The sequence below is a fragment of the Trichomonas vaginalis genome, chromosome I, assembly GCF_026262505.1.
Source record: "Trichomonas vaginalis G3 chromosome I, whole genome shotgun sequence".
Taxonomy (NCBI): domain Eukaryota; phylum Parabasalia; order Trichomonadida; family Trichomonadidae; genus Trichomonas; species Trichomonas vaginalis.
Window position 1 is genome coordinate 10075311 of NC_067203.1, and position 17101 is coordinate 10092411.

General features: G+C 31.3%; 6 protein-coding genes across 6 annotated transcripts, besides 3 other annotated features; 3 read left to right on the top strand and 3 right to left on the bottom strand.

Moving 5' to 3' along the window:
* Positions 1-82: part of a mobile genetic element that runs on past the window's edge.
* Positions 83-161: 79 nt separating this feature from the next.
* On the bottom strand, positions 162-3967 carry TVAGG3_0961200 (Fanconi anemia group D2 protein family; the record flags this gene model as incomplete). The annotated part of the gene is made up of 1 exon (XM_001326895.1): positions 436-3966. The coding sequence occupies one exon, from the start codon at positions 3964-3966 to the stop codon at positions 436-438; it is 3531 nt and encodes a 1176-aa protein (XP_001326930.1).
* Positions 3968-4429: 462 nt separating this feature from the next.
* TVAGG3_0961210 (uncharacterized protein) lies at positions 4430-4645 on the bottom strand (the record flags this gene model as incomplete). Its single annotated transcript, XM_001326894.1, has 1 exon — positions 4430-4645. One exon carries the CDS (start codon positions 4643-4645, stop codon positions 4430-4432), a length of 216 nt encoding a protein of 71 aa, XP_001326929.1.
* A 45-nt stretch (positions 4646-4690) lies between these two features.
* On the top strand, positions 4691-5179 carry TVAGG3_0961220 (2-5A-dependent ribonuclease family; the record flags this gene model as incomplete). The annotated part of the gene is made up of 1 exon (XM_001326893.1): positions 4691-5179. The coding sequence occupies one exon, from the start codon at positions 4691-4693 to the stop codon at positions 5177-5179; it is 489 nt and encodes a 162-aa protein (XP_001326928.1).
* A 1216-nt stretch (positions 5180-6395) lies between these two features.
* Positions 6396-7992: a mobile genetic element.
* Positions 7993-9336: 1344 nt separating this feature from the next.
* Positions 9337-9358: a mobile genetic element.
* A 2978-nt stretch (positions 9359-12336) lies between these two features.
* TVAGG3_0961250 (tryparedoxin peroxidase) lies at positions 12337-13235 on the bottom strand (the record flags this gene model as incomplete). Its single annotated transcript, XM_001326891.2, has 1 exon — positions 12555-13145. The coding sequence occupies one exon, from the start codon at positions 13143-13145 to the stop codon at positions 12555-12557; it is 591 nt and encodes a 196-aa protein (XP_001326926.1).
* Positions 13236-15134: 1899 nt separating this feature from the next.
* On the top strand, positions 15135-15674 carry TVAGG3_0961260 (uncharacterized protein; the record flags this gene model as incomplete). Its single annotated transcript, XM_001326890.1, has 1 exon — positions 15135-15674. The coding sequence occupies one exon, from the start codon at positions 15135-15137 to the stop codon at positions 15672-15674; it is 540 nt and encodes a 179-aa protein (XP_001326925.1).
* A 700-nt stretch (positions 15675-16374) lies between these two features.
* TVAGG3_0961270 (calcium binding protein family) lies at positions 16375-16887 on the top strand (the record flags this gene model as incomplete). Its single annotated transcript, XM_001326889.2, has 1 exon — positions 16382-16843. The coding sequence occupies one exon, from the start codon at positions 16382-16384 to the stop codon at positions 16841-16843; it is 462 nt and encodes a 153-aa protein (XP_001326924.1).
* Between the last annotated feature and the right edge of the window lie 214 nt (positions 16888-17101).

Sequence of the window (17101 nt, forward strand, 5' to 3'; positions counted from 1 at the left end):
TTGGGGCTCCTGCAGCAGAGTATCGCTCCGATCCATTAAATTTTTTAAAAAAAGTGCCGTGTGGCAAATTTGTCCTGTTCCCCAATCTATTCCTGTGGAAAAGTGACAAATAGCAACTTTGACCCTCTCTCCTGTATTTTCATGTAAATTTTTAAACTATTAAATTATTTATTCTAAGAAGGGGAAAAAACAAACAAAAATATAAGGTCGATGAAAAATTGAGCGTTTTTAAAAAACCGCCGTTTGAGAGGAAAATTGTGAGCCCCGATGTATACTTTTTGACATTGTCAAAAACTTTGAAAGGACCAAAAAATTTTAGTGTCAGAAAGTTTACAAATGTATACTTTCTGACAAACAGACTCTCAGAAAGTACTCAAACTGCGGTTTTTAATTTCCGCACTTTTTTTTGCGACCTTAATAAAAAATATATAAAAATTATCCTTGTGAATCCAAGTTTGCTCCAGTTAAATCCTTGTCTCTCATAGGAGTCAAAGTAGTTCCTTCAGTTCCCTGAGTATCAATTATCAACTGTTTCATCTTATACGTGATCATTGACATTGGTTTTTGGACTGCAGGAACTAAAGCATTCAATGTTTTATCTTTTGATTCGACTTTGACGAATCTAATTTTAGAGTTGACGTATCTTCTGACTGTTTTCAAGTTTGTCAAGAACTCATTTACTTTCAAAGAGTCCACGTTATATGCGTCCTTCAAGAAGTCGAACAAACCCATGCATTCAGTGAGCCAAACACCTCCCATTTTTAGAGAATCTCTCATTATTGAAACAGGAAGTTTATAAGCGATTGTTGAGTTATACAAACCTTTTGTACAGATCATTATCTCTTCCAATCTTTCTAACACTTGTAGGATTGTTGCTTCATCTCTCAATGTTCCTTGTTTTGACATTTTCTGGGAAATATCATGTAATTCTTTGTTCAAAACTCCAAAACATTCATGGAAAAATATTGGAGCAGTTTTTTCATTAATACATGGCCAATCTTCATCTCTTTTGTTTTCTGTGTATATTTCTACACATAATACATTAACAGCAAACTCTCTGACATCATCAATTGGACATGGATTATGTTCAAATAACATTTGTAAAACCGTTTTGACACTTTTTGTATTTAACGGTTTGTCAGATTTTTTGAGGAGTTCTTTACATCTTTTATTGATTATTTCTGCTTCTTCACCGTGTTTATCTATTCTTGAAGAAGGTCCAGAATGTAGAACAGTCCTCATCAGATACAAAATACTCGAAACAACATCAGAAGACATTTCTTCATTGATGAAATCATTAAACATCATAAATGTTTTCTTGCGAGATCTCGTTCCTGAAATGGAATTCAATAATTCCGCATAGAAATCGGCATTCTTGTAACATGGCATCGTAAACTGCATAGCAATAAGCTCAATGACTTGTATGGTAACAAATGGGGCTTTTCTGTTGTCACTTTTTAGTAAATTTGGCAACAAAACCGTCGACAACCATTGAATTATTTCATTTGACGGTTGTGACAATTGTTTTGTTTTGAAGGGGTATTCTATAGGTGTTTCCTTTGATTTTTTCTTTGGAGTTTCGATCAATTTCGAATAAGAATTTAATAACCTTATTAAAATTCTGAATTTTTGATCGTCCAAGGGAAATTCAAGTTTTAACATCATAGAACAGAAATCTATGTTAGGGGTGATGAAGTAGTTATGCAATTCGTTGATGAAGAATGATGATCTTTCATCTTTCGAGTTTGCTTTCTTCGCAATCGATTCAACTTTCGGAATTTTCGGAACAACTTCATCTAACTTAGAAAACTCTAAATCTTCGCTATATATGGATAGCATCTGATCATCTACGTCCAACAGATTGTCGATTCGTGTGAAAATGGCTTCGTTTTGGAGATGTCCGTAATGATTTATCAAGGTTACAAGCCAGTTATGCGCCATGTAAAGGATGGATAGTTCCTTAAGCTGTGTGATTGTTTCATCGCCTGAAATTCTAAACAAATGAAGAGGTAAGTTTAATAAATTTAAATCTTCCTTTTGTATTGAAACTGCGCAGTCCAAGAATAACTCCAAAGCTCCATGTGAAAATATATACGCTGCTTTTGTCAATAAATTGGCATTTCCTACTCTGGATAAAGATAACGTTCTTTGTGTTGGTTCTGTTGTCGCTGCTTCGTAGAACATGACTGCGTATTTACTATTATCGCCTATACCGAACCTTTCGAGGTTGTTATCTATACTTGGAGTTAATAATGTTTCTAATGACTGTCTGAGTAAGTTATAAAGCATTGTGTTCAATGACTTTGAGTCTGGTCTGTCTTCTGATAATTCCTGGAACAGCATGGCCGTAATTGGAAGGTTTCCAGAGGTCATATCAATTATATAACTGAAATGTTTCTGAACAGGAGAGTCTTCTTCATTGCAAATCTCGGCATATCTCTTAAGAATGCTTGCGGCCACAATAATACCGAATTTGGCCTCTCCTGTTGAGCTTTTATTCAACATTTTTCTCAAAAACACGTGGAGTTGAGATCCGGCGTTAAGTTCAATACTTGATTGGTCGGTGAATGTGAGTTTTACGATTATATTGACTCCAATTTTGAAAATATCCAAAGGCATCGACTGATAAGAGAAAAGAAGAGCTTCTAAGATATGTGAGTGGAACTTCATCTTTTCTGGGTACTCTTCGCTCATTTTTTGGAGTAATTTAATGGCATTTTTCTTATTTGGGTCATTTCCTATTCCAATTTGCTGCAGAATTGACGCAATTATGTCCTGTTGTATTCCCAAATGTTGGGACTCTCCAAAAAGCGCCATGGCCAAGAAATTTCCTGTTTCTTGTAATTCACCAGAATTATTTTCCAAAAGATAAGAAATTAGATCAGTAAGAGATCTAGCAATAGACTGTACAGCCTTTCCATGACCTTTTATACTCCTATTTATGGAATCTTCGTTTATTGAATTTCCATGAATTAATTTTGTAATTGTTGTAATTGCGTCATTCCTTCTATTAGCAATATCAAACAAACAGTATAATGCCCACATATCGATAGCTTCCAGTTCCATCTGGTCATGCATTACTTTAATATAAGCAGAAGCGAAATCTGTGTTAACTCTTAAACTGTTCTTCAAAATAAGGATAAGGAATACATCAGAGTCATCAGTTTCGTTGTTTTCATCGTTAGAAACAACGATATTTTCGCGAAATGATTCAACTGTTTGTTGGGAATTGGATTTATCAGTTGTATCCATAAGGAATTGAATAACAACATTTAAATCTGAAGGTCCAACAGCTGACAAAGTGTCTTTCATTACTTTTTCGCGAATTTTATTTTTATCTTCTTGGGAAAGCTCAAAACCTTCGAAAGAGCCAAGGATATCTTTGGTAAGGGCTGGTGTACGTGTCATTAGGTCAAGTAAGTCGTTTACAACGAATGAAGAGCTGTCCAAGATTTCGTGAAGAGATCCGATGATTAAAGGCTGAAGAACGTCTTTCGCGTTGTTGATTGCATCGAATAACGCAGAAGCAACCTTCTCGGGCTCGTAAATTCGTGAATGAAACTTCAGAGATTGTAATATTAATTTTGTAATTTCTCTAGGAACATCCATGGAGGTTTCTGTGTCTGTTAACGATAAGTACTGGCAGAGTGTTTCGACAATGCTCGTCTGAAATTTCTTGTTCTCGAGTAAGATGCTGATAAATGATTGATTCGAACTATTTGGGGGTGTCAGCCAGTTTTTCAGAGTTTCTGGTTGAGTTAATTCATCACATATCATGTGTATTATTGTTTGGAGTTCTTCTTCGCTTGTTTTCTCAACAAATTTTTGGATTTTTGATATGATTTGACTTGGTGGAATGGAAAATTGTAATTGGCCATTACCAGCTATATTCACACCAACACTCGAAAGTAACTTCTGGCTTTTTGACCTGTTTCCTCCATCATTGTCCGTATTTGGTGGAGGCATCTATTTTTTGTTTTGAAATAGATTTGAGAGAAAAATAATCGTCGAGGTAATTCCTCGATTTGACTCAAAATTTTTAATTACCCATTAAATTATCGGCGCATCACGCCGATTGATTATAAATATTCAATTGCTTTTCTAGTTCTTCAACGAGTTGTTGAACAGAACCAATTGCATCGCGATGGAAATGAACTAAAGCCAAAAATATTTTTTCCTTCCTGGTTAAAATTTGAAACAATAATCAAACAAAGGCAAGAATGTTTTTATATATGCCATTGCAGGTAGCAACATCGAAATCATACGTAGAATCGTTCCAAACAACCAATCACTGAAACATTTGATTTCAATTGCAATTCAGTACCATCACTTTGAGATTTTCCATTGATTCTACACTCTTTACTTCACCAACATCAGCCAGGAAAACTTCAAAATGGAAGCTACACCGATGTTATGAGCAGCCGCCATATCAGACAAAGTTTGTGTCCTCAACTACCTTCTTTCTCATGGAGCCATTCCAGGTGTTGTTAATTACATGGATTTGATACCACTGATGTATGCTGCTGAAGCAAGCGACGCAGAAGTTGTTTCCATCCTCCAGAAAAATGGCGATGTTTTCATCAGCAACAAAGACGACAAAGGATAGGCTGCTCTTCATCGCGGTGCAATTAATGGCACCACGCATGTTCTCTGACTTCTCCTTTCTGATCCATCTATTGATGTCAATGCCATGAACAACTCGTCTCGCACAGCATTGATCATGGCAGCTCGTAACAGATATTTAGAGACATTAGAACTTCTCTTGAATGTTCCAGGCATAGAGAAGAGCAGCGTCGACAAGAAAACACTCAACGCGTCGACAACAGTTTTTCTCCACCACAAACAGTGCGTTGAGTGTCTTCTAAACGATAAAGATGTCAATCCACAACTTCCTGGCGATTCCGGTTTCAAACATCTTCACATCGCTTTATCGAATGATTTCTCTGACTTAATCATTCTGTTAGCTGAGAGAGATGACGTTGGCTTGAACTGCGTAAACTCAATACAATGGACACCTCTCCATGTTGTAGCCAAATACGGATCAACAAGTTTTGTCGAAGAGTCGCTGAAACACGAAAACATCGATATCAAACTTCAGAACTTGATGAAGAGAACTCCTATTTTCAACTCGATTGAAAGCGAAAAAAATCGAAGTTGTCAAAGTTTTACTTTCTCGTGAAGACCTTGATTTGAGTGTTGACTGCGAAGGACACGCAACTAAAGATGGCACACTCCAGAATAATAAAGAAAAAAAAAGATGATAATCAATTCTTGAAAAATTAACGCACTCGTCTCATGTAAAATGGTAAATGATGAAACGCATCGGAAGCAGATTTATCAGGCCCTTTACATTTAGTAATAAATCTTGCTTCACAGAGATGTGTTGAAAAGTGAGAAAGACTTTGAATAGAATATATTCTTTCAAAATTAAAATAATAAATAATGTTAATTCCTTCTGGTACTTGATCAAATCTGTCACCATAAGAATTTTGAACTGTAATACCATGATCATAATCAAAATCAAATAATGACATCAATTCTGCCCCCGGTCCTGTATTTCCAAAAAATGAACAATGATCAATAAGAACTTTTGAATTTGATGCATAAAATGTTACAGAATCGGAATCCGTATGTTCATTATTCAAAACATTACAAAAATTAAAATTAAAGTTACCACTATATAATTCAATAATTAAATCATGTGATGTTGTGTTACAAAATGATGAATGTGATACCTTACCTAGATTTGTTGGAATATTTAGAGTTATTCGTGACCAACTTTTTGCTTCACAGAAACTTGTGTTGATTGATTTAACTTCAATATTTCCACCTCGAAGATAATTTGTACAGCCATTTTCTAAATTTCCGCATTCATAAAAAGAACTATCATAAAGATAATTTTTGTTATTTGATTTATCAACTAATTTTACTGATGAATGATGTGCACCATAAAAGTTTATTTGTGATTTGTAGCCACAAGTTCGGTATTGAACAATAGAACTATCACACTTAAAGTAGATAGATCCACTGTCTCTATCACTGCTGCAGTTAATAAATAAACAGTCGGAATTAAGAAAATTATTATTTTCATTTGTAAAATAAATGGCAGTATTGGTTGTAATATTAATGAACATACAGTTATATAAGAAGCACTCATTATTCGTTGATCTGGCTATAACATTTGTACCTTGAATAGGTACTGAATTAGGTGATGTATTGTAAAAGAGTTCCCAAACATCATTAGATGATTGATCAAAGTGTAAATTGTTTCTAGTTGATGTGTGTTTTTGGACTATATTTTGAATATCCTTTTTTTAACAAAAATATCATAAAACACGAGATTGTAAAAAGTGACAATTTATTTGATTAGAGTTTATGAAAATAAAAATTCTTAAGGGTATAGTAAACTCAAAATTCTAGAGTTTTGAGAGTGCCAATAAACTCTATAGGCCTATATATATCTATATTTTAAAGGAGAGGTTACGCCATAATATTTGATATTATAAATTATTAATTCAAAATAAAAGTAGAAAATGAAACTAATTTTATTCTAACCTATATAAATATATCAATATCTAAAATGATTATAGTCTGAACTATATTTTACCAGATTATCAAATATAAGAGAAATGAAATAAGGCATAAAAATATCATAGCATAATTATTGGATAAATGCATTAATAAATTATTTATATCATAATGAGAAAAAATCAAAATAAGAAAATGAGCATAATAATAATTTAATTAAAAACAAAAACAATAAATAAAATGTAATTTTCGTTAATCAAAGTCATCAATGTCTTCGTCTTCTGATTCCCATTCGGACTTGAAAACTTGATAATCTCCTCCTGGTACACTCTGAATGGATTTTTTGTATTTGTTCTGTTTTTTAGAACCTTTTGTAACAGTTTTTTGTTTCAATATCATTTTGGAGTAACAATTCTCTTCAAATGATTTGACACAATCTTCTGGAAGTGGGGAAGATGTAATGCTTTTTGTATATCTCCGAGAAAATGCTCTGGATCATTCCATTCTAAGATTGCAACGTTAACTCTAATGTTAATGTTCTTCCAGGCTCTTGATTTGTCCAAATAGCATGCAATTTTTGGAAGAAACTTTGGAAACTATGGGTGTCCATTTGTGAACCCAGTCATAGAGCATGAATTGAAGTTGGATCGAATTGACACCTTTTTGCCATTCAAAGCATTTGTAATTGTGCGGTTCGCAAAAAGAATGATTGCCTACGTAATGGTAGACACAATTCTCCCACATTTTCGTACGTTTGTCAATATTTTCTTCGGCAAAACATGACCAAAGCCACATACTTAGGCTTGCATTCAGACCCCAGAAAGGTCTCTCTATTTTTTCAATCTTCTGAGTCTTGTCGTTGAAAACTTCAACTGTCTTATGAGAAGCTGAGAACTTTGTAAAATCTTTTGAGATATTTTTTGATACATGACCTGGATCGAATCTTTCAAGATGAGAGACGCCAAATTCTTTAAAGACAGAGACACTTTTGTTATCTCGGTCTTTAATAATCTCTTTAACATCTTTCAAGATATTGTATTTCTTTAATTGCTTCAAGATGATTCGAGTTCCAGCACTTTCCATATTGTTGGAAGCTCCGGAATACTGAGCATGCTGTCTGTTTCCACCAATATGGTTGATGTTCACGCATGCAAGAACTCTTTTTGTGACAGCATCGAGCGCAGTTACTGTACAACTTGGCGAGTTTCGCCTGTGCGTCCATCTTGCATCAATGGATAAGTAACCACTGAAGGACTTTCTCGACAGCATTAGGGAAATACTTTTAAGTCTTCTAATCTTATCGTCACAAAATCTCTGTTGTCTCATGACACCACTCTTCACAGGGGGCTTAGTTCCACAAAGAGAAAGAAAGCGAGCACCTTTTGTATATGGCATTCCGGTCATTATGCAAGCACCAAGCATCTGTCGCGCTGAGAGTCGACGACGTTCGTGGAGTAAAATGTTATGCATTGCCTTTGTTTTCCGTTTTGGGTGAACAATATGGCCCATACAACAACAAAAAAATGAAATCCCGCCAAAAGTGAAAATTGAATAAAAAGTAATAATTAATAAATATATACTATATCATTAGATGAATATTTTGGAATAACATTTTAAAATCGAGGTTTTTCAATGGATAACGGTTCAATCAAAAATTTGACCCCATTTTAGAATCTACATTAAAAATGGAACATTTCTGTCGTTTCAAAATTCCAAAATAACGTTTCTATTCCTCTCAAAAGTAAAAAAAACTTTATTGGGGAAAAAATATTTTTATTTTCCAAAAAAAAATGAAAACCTTAAATGCAAATCTAATTTTGATGCTTTTGTTTGTGATTTTTTGGATTTCGAAAAAAATTTGAAAATTCAGACAAGTTACCATTAACACTAATACGTTTCAGCGAGTCGGTCCCATCAGAGAAATTTTCATAAATCGGCGATATAATTTATTATTTCAGCAAAACATTCTCAGATCCAACTAGAATAAGGTCAAATTATACAAATTTAGCAAAGGCTAGTTATCCTACCTATTCAATTAACTTTAATTTTAAATAATTCAAGACAATTCTCAAAATTACCTTAATAATCGCGTTCTCTTCGCAAAATGACGATTCCTCATTCACTACCAGCATAACTGAGGGCTTGTGCTCACAGAATAATACAGATAATTTACTTATTAATGCAAAATTTAGTACCAAAAGGTAATCATAGAAGATACAAAAAAGTTTCTTTATTTTGATTGCTGATTTTATTTCTTCTAAAATTTACCAAATCTAAAAAATCCAAAATTGAATGCTATTGAATTTCATGTTTATGTAACATATACTATTTATTATATAAGGAATAAAAATTTTATAGTTTTAATCAAAAATAAAGGTGTACTAAATGCATACAAAACAAGGTATTTTTTACTCATCCAAAATATGTTAACAGTGCTATTTATATAATCAATATCCGAATTTCGAAATCATTTTGATGAAATCTTTATTTTAAAATTGAGTTGACTGTTAAAATCACCCGAGAAGAGGGATTATCTCAATGAAAAGTACATAAAATAGCAAACGCACAAGATGGCACTATGCAGCTTTATATTGTTATACAGGATGAACATATAAAATGTTTGGAAAACACTTACTTCGTTCTACAAATGTGTATCTCTTTATATCAAAGATTCTTCTCAAATTATTGAGAGACTTCTCTCAAAAAAAGGAAAATTTGATAACTTAAAAAAATTATGGCATAACCTCTCGTTTTGCATAGATATATATTTACATGGTCACAGAGCTTATTTTCATTGTCAAAACTTAAAAATTTTTAGTGGACTATACCCTTAACATTTGAATACAAACGCTTTTTAAAAAGCGTTTGTATTCATGTTAAGAATTGAAATTTATGACATTTGAGTTAAGGGACTCAAATGTAATAAATTTTAAATTTCAAATCACAACCAAAAGATGCCTGATTTAATATTGCACATTTTTATGGGACCAGGAAATCTGAAGTGTATGGCAGTTTTGTTTCAATTTTTGAAAGATTTGTTTAATTTTGAAATTGAAGCGATAAAAACGATATAAACCGAGTCGAACTTGGAATGTTTGTCACTTTTACAGGAAAAGTATTTATTGCATAATAAGCATATTAGTATTTATAAAGCAAATGAAAGAGAGTCATAGTATATCCATAACGATAAAGAACTATATTATTCTGGCTTGATTTTCTTATAAAGTTGTAGAAATTAGTTTAATATTATCATGATTTTTTATTTTCAGACATTATTTTCTAGTTTGCAATGTGGTGTAAATATAATTCTGATATAAAGAACTTGAAAATATAATTTATACAAATTCAATACAACCACTCTTTAAATTCCATTTAAAAAGTGTTTGTATTGAATGTACAAATCCAAATTTATTTTTATTGAGTTCGAAAAAATTTGAGATGCTCTCAAACCACTCAATAAAAATAAATTTTCATTCATCTATCGGCGCGCTCCGCGCGCCGATAGATGATATATATAAGGTAGTCACAAAATCTAAGTAGAAGGGCTTTGAAATATTGAGGGGATTTGAAATTTTGGCTCTCAAAATTTACCCTTCCGCACTACTCGAATTCCGAGCCTCTCAATGAGTTTCCTCTCAATTTTGAATGGTTTATATTGACTTTTGAATACCTTTATTGAGAATAAAAAAATAAATATATTAATAATCGTATAATATTGGCATTTTTCATAAAATGAAAACCTAAAAAAGGGGGCCATTCAAAAAATGAATTGTTTTGGGGAGTAGTAGATCTAGTATCTGTATAACAAATCATAAAGATTGGCCATAAAAATTATGCCTAATCTCTTTTTGGTAAAATTTTGGAAATTGATCTCTCTTCATATTAGTCCGTGGTGAGGTACAGATAACAAGATGATGGAATAAATGTTTTTGACATATTCACTTTTTCATAATAGCCGAAATTAAGTATATTGTTGATAATTTTTTTTTTGTACCTTATTTTAGGGACATTACTATTTATTCATCTTTGTATCATTTTTCTGGAGCTAGTATTGAAAAACATGCAATGAAATCCATGTTTTCATTTGAAATCTGATAAAGTTAAACGTGCATATAAGTTTATCGCTGATATCACTTAATTGTAAATTAATGTATATGTAATTCAATTAATTAAGAAAAATTTCGGATTGTCCAAATTGAAGGATATAATTTTTTTTCTTTAGCCTATTAATCAATGCATTATATTGTATTCATTGTCTAATAAGTAGTTACAGTTAATATTAGGATATAACACTCTTGCTGCTTACAGATACAAATTTTGATATGATTATTTTGTTTAAAGCTATTATGCTTATAGTGATCACTTATGTAACATGTTGTATAACGTATCTATATTACTATTATTGTATTTCATGCATCTTTTTTCATGAATAAAATTTTATTGAAAAAATTCCAACTTTTCATTAATCTAAGTTGCCATCTGTGATGTTTCCTATTCTGTTACAACTATTAAAGTTTAAATTAAAATTCGTATTCAAAATTTCAAAATTTTTCAAATTGATCAATACCATTATTTTAATAATATATATTTGTTTGTGCTTTTAAATTTCTTAAGCTTTCAAAATTTAAGAGAATTGATAACTTCATACAATATGATTATAATTATATGCTAATTAATAATTCTCAAAATGAAAAACAGTCTTCTCAAAACTAAATTCAATGTCTTTCAATCGAGATTTTTTCACAAGTAGTGTAACAATCAAAAACCATTTTTAAATATCTATTTTTTAAGACTTAGTTTTGATAGTTTTCACTCAAAAATTTTCATCATATTTAAAATAATATCATATTATTAATCTGAGCTATTTGATTGGCGCAAAGCGCCAATCAAATAGCGAAGAAAATAACTTTTCAAATTATTTAATAATTTTTTATTATCAAAAGTCAAAATCAATCTGATATCATTATGTTACATCTGATTGTAAATCGTAATTCGTTGAAATAAGTTTGCCGAACAAACAACCAAAGTTGTTCTCAAAATATAATTAGCGGCGTGAAGCGCCGCTTCCCAAACGATAGACAAAGAGTTTTTGAAAAATTGAGAGAAATATTGTTTTTTCATTTCACATTTTCATCTTTTCTTAACCAGACTTTCTGCACAAACTTCTAATGTATCACATTGATCTAATGCATTATTTGTGTTCCATCATACCTTAAATGATTCACAATATGCCCATTTGGTTACAGATGAATTTTGAAAATTCTAAAATTCTAGATTTTCGTCTATAACAAGTTCTTTGTCATCACATGCCTAATTAATCTTTAACTTTAGAGCTCCTCAATATCCTTACAAATTACATAATTTCCGAAATACTTTCTCAACAAATATCTATGATCGCATAGATATCAGATTACAATAAGACTATTAATGTTTCAAATACATTACAACCGTTTACTATAGCTAAGACATTTTCTTCATTTATGAACATGACTTCAGCTCTAATTTTGCCAAGCAACAAACTGATGTAATATCTCATCGAAGTGTATTCATTTCACAACAAATTCTTAATAAATGCTTTGCTTTCAATATTTCTTTCGAAAAATCTCTAAAATCTCAAAGTATTCCCTAAACCACTTCGATGGATATAAAAATCTCTCGTATGTTTTACATAATAATCTTTGAAATATAATATTAATCGCACAAATTCAAATTTAATTGTATAAACTCATTTCCTATAATCATAATATATTTATTTTGCTGAAGTTGGCTGGGCTTGCCCTTCGGGCAAGCCTAGCCAACTGAAGCCCGAAATTATATTATATCATATTTGATTTTTTTACCTAAAGAATTGTTGCAATTATATACATTCACGCTACAGATCATTAAACTTTATTTATTTCATTCTGACAAAGAGCTTCATGACATGCTTGTTAATTTAAATTTGCTTTTAGATGCTTAATTAATGTAAAACGATATATACAGTATAGGAAAAAATTAAAGAAGTTGTTAATTGAGATGTTTTATTCTTATTTGTTAGCCTTGTTGAAATATTCCTTGGAAGCCTTTGGATCAGCCTTGATTGTGAGATCGCCTTCACCATGCCACTGTGCTGGACAGACTTCTCCATGCTTAGCAGCAAATTGGTAAGCCTTAACAAGACGAATGATTTCATCAACGTTGCGGCCAACATCTGGATGGTTCATCTGAATATGACGAACAATTCCTTGTGGATCAATGATAACAGTACCACGAAGATCATGTCCTGCTTCTTCCATGTAGAACCCGTAAGCTTTGGAGATCTTTGCGCCGAGATCGCCGATAATTGGATACTGAAGAGATCCAATTCCTCCATCTTTGCGAGGGGTGTTGATCCATGCAAGATGTGTAAAGTTGGAGTCAACAGACATACCGATGACTTCACAACCAAGCTTCTTGAACTCCTCAAACTTGTTTGAGAACTCAATAATTTCTGTTGGGCAGACAAATGTGAAGTCAAGTGGCCATGCGAAAAGAACGAGCCATTTTCCTTTGTAGGAATCAAGGGAAACTTTCTTGAAGTCTGTATCTGGGAAGACTGCTTCAGCCTTGAATGATGGTGCTTTGTTTCCGACAAGCATGTTTAAAAATGAACTGATGTTATTAACCAAAATTTTTCATTCAAAAAAATTTGATTTGCTTTGAATTTTTTGAATACATTTTATCATTTGTGATCACCATGATTTATAGAAAATTCAATTATCGTACTTTAATTGAAATGATATTATCCTTCTGTTAATTAATAATTAATCAAAATGTATTAAAAATATCAATAATTAATAATTTGTTTAAATTTTTAATCATCATTTTTTATCGCTATGAGAATTACTATATATACATATAATTAATAATATTTTCATTAAAATGGACTCGTGAATTAAAGTTTTCCAAATGAGATTAAATAACCTCAATATATATTGATTTTAAACAATTGTTTTTAATTAATATGATTGTAAGATAATTGAACCCGCAATTTAGATGCTTAAAATTTATGATTTAATTGATTGGATTTAAACTTATATCATCATTTGGATAGGTGCATGATATTTTTGAGTTTGACTTAATCCAGAGCATTCATATTAAAATAAAAAAAAATAATGCTTATTATAATTTTTGGGGGGATTTTACCAAGAAAATAATAAAGTTAAAGTTAAATGTGAATTTTTCTATTCATGTATTAGTTTATAAGGTCTTAGGTACTAACTTAACGGATTTAAGATATATTTTTATCACAATGGCTTAAATGTTCAATTATCGAGGAGAATTGAGATGTTCACATTCACAGAGTATTCAAAATTGTGCCAAAATGGCCCCATATTTTCCAAACAAAAGATCTCAATTCTACAAAAATTTTTACTTATATCTTATATAAGATCTTATTCCATGCTTCTTGCAAAAATCGATTGTTATTTCTACATGATCTATTTATGAGAGTTCTCCAATATGATCCTATAGTTTTGCCCAGTCTTCCTTGAGAAGTGATGTATTTTCCATGAATTTTCCTATTGATTTAAGAATTTGGATCCATCTTCCCCTATATTTCAAAGGATCTGGTTTCTCATCTACATCAGCAACTATAAAACAATAATTGCACGTTGGTTTTGAAAGAGCAAGGAAACTTGTGATTTGATTAATTTGAATCTCACGGAAAATAATATGATGAGGTTCAAACCATGTGGATGATTTGAGATGATCTATAAGCTTCAAAATCATTGGCAATCCAATGAGATTTTGTTTATCTGATTCAATTAAATCTGGCCTTCTGTTTTGATGGTCAATTATTGGAAAGCATAATATGAGTTGTCTTAAGACCAAAGAGTAGGAAAACTAGTGGAAATTCTTCATTAACAAGATCGTAATAGTTAGCTGCTTTATACAATTCACTAATTCCTGAATTTAAAATATCGACAACAACATCACAAAAAATTCTGCTTGAAATTAATATAAAATAAATATTATGACATATTAACTGATATATGATAAACATTATAAAATCCTATCGTAGGTATTGAAATATTCAATTGATCTCAAAATTTGAATTCTGGTGCATCAACGTTTCCCTCAAATATCAAAACCACTAATGTACTCTTTGTAAATTTGAAACCTATGATATATCTATATCTTTTGTTGCTATACAAGTGTTAGAGAAGTTAAAAATATATTCTGATTCAGAAACCACTTTTTGGTTGGTATTAGAATTTTTAAAGCTGCTTATGCTACTATTCTCAATCATTTGCTTTGTTTCAAGCTCATCAAATATGAAGTCATTAACTTCAGAATGCAATTGTTCTAGCAATGAAACTTGCTCAAAAATTCGTTGCAAAGTTTGCGATAAATATTTATTGTACTCAATAATTCCATGCATTCCAACAATAATATTTATGATAATAACACGGAAAGCTGAAATTTTAATCAACAATTGTTTGATCAACTTAAATGTTGGTATAGCAATGACATCAATATACTGTTCAAATAATTTTTTCAAAGTGTATTCTGGTATATTCTTTTCGATTCTAATACTAAGTTTCATTTATATTAGAGTATCAGATTTAAAGCATAGGCCACGAGAAATGTATCTCCTTTTCAATGGTACAACTGATGAAATAAATAATTCTAATTGCTTTATTCGTTGCAATTGTCCGTTTATACTTGAATCAGAAGGAGGATATATGACAATTAATGAACTAATGGAAAGAAATAGGATTAATGCAGCTGAGCCAGGCATTCCAAGAAGTGACTACGCAAGTTGGCAAGAAGATGGTATTTTACCTGATATTGAAGGTGAAAAGATTATATATAAATGCGTGCCATTTTATACTGTTGATGCTTCTGTTTTAACATATAATACTCAAAAAAGCTTCACAAGAAATGCTGTTGCCGGAAATTCTTGTATTTTGCGATGCTGCACCACAATTCCATACAAAATTTTTTATGATTTGTTATGTATCCTTGGATACAATGGAATTGCAGAATTCTTTTGGGGATATAAAGCCACAAGAATTACATTCCAATCGCATAAATATTACTCTATTGATCCATCGAAATATCGTGCGAAACAGGGATGTCTAGATCCTAAATATGCAACACCAGCATTAATAGAAGATATTTAATATAGATATATCATTTGAATGTGATATTCATATTCAAAGTGAATTAAACCTAATTATGATTCATTTTTTAATATTGATTATTAATGCAATAATAAAGAATTTGGTTTAAAATATACTACTCTTATATGCATCACATAGTCATGGATGAAGTTCAGTCTCATCGCAATGAGAAATATAGAAAATATAGTTTTCCTTTTTTTTGGCAATATGTAAAAGGAATATTAAAATAGTTAACTATTACTTTGTAAGTATGCGAAAGAGAGTTTTGATGAAATAACATCCAACAATAAATTGATAATTTTTAATCACGATTCTCGATCTTCATCTCTTGAATTTAGACGAATATGCACTTAGCATTATATTTTTCGTATGAAACAAAAACTCAAATTTATATGAATACTAATCCAGTCCTTAACTTCGAAACCTTTCATATACTATCAGTCTAAATATTCAAATCCTTTATAGAAAAGCTTGTGAAAGCTCAAGATACCAAAATGTTCATAATTTCTCCTCCTCAAAAGAACATGTTTTGTGAAGCTATCAATCTTCATTAAGAATTCCAAAATAGTGTAAAAATTGAAAACTTTTTCACACATTTGTTAAAATGAAGAAACTCCGACAATTGCTAACTTAGAAAATACATATAAACTTTTATCGCTACAGAAAGGGAAAAAAAACGTTTATTAAGATTGTCACTTTTAGATTAAATGACTTCAGCAGAAGACCTTAATCTTACCCCAGAACAGATTGCTGAATTCCGTGAAGCTTTCAACATTTTCGATAAGGATGGTGATGGCCGTATCACAGCTAAAGAACTTGGTACAGTTATGCGTTCTCTTGGACAGAATCCATCTGAAGCCGAGCTCCAAGATATGATTAACGAAATCGATCTTGATGGTAATGGTACAATTGAATTCGATGAATTCCTTTATATGATGAACCGTCAGATGAAGGAAGGCGATACAGAAGAAGAAATTAAGGATGCATTCCGTGTTTTCGATAAGGATGGCGATGGCAAGATTACAGCTGCAGAGCTTGCTCATATCATGAAGAACCTCGGAGAACCACTCACACAAGAAGAAGTCGATGAAATGATTGCTCAAGCCGATACAAACAAGGATGGTATCATCGATTACGGTGAATTCGTCCACCTCATGCTTACATCATAAAATATTTTGGAATTTTTTATTTTCTTAAATTTACAATTATATTTTAATCGAAATAAACTTTTCTGCATTTTCTGGAAATGTTCGATGTAGAAAAAAATTAATTTATGTATCTCTGTATATTTTTATGGAGTGGGTTTTTATTGATGATTTCGAAGATGAAATAACTTATTTGGATCATATGTGTATAGATATTTTTGTGAATCTTTATTTGTTGGGGGATATAAATGCCTATTCAGCAAACTTTTAACTTCAAATATA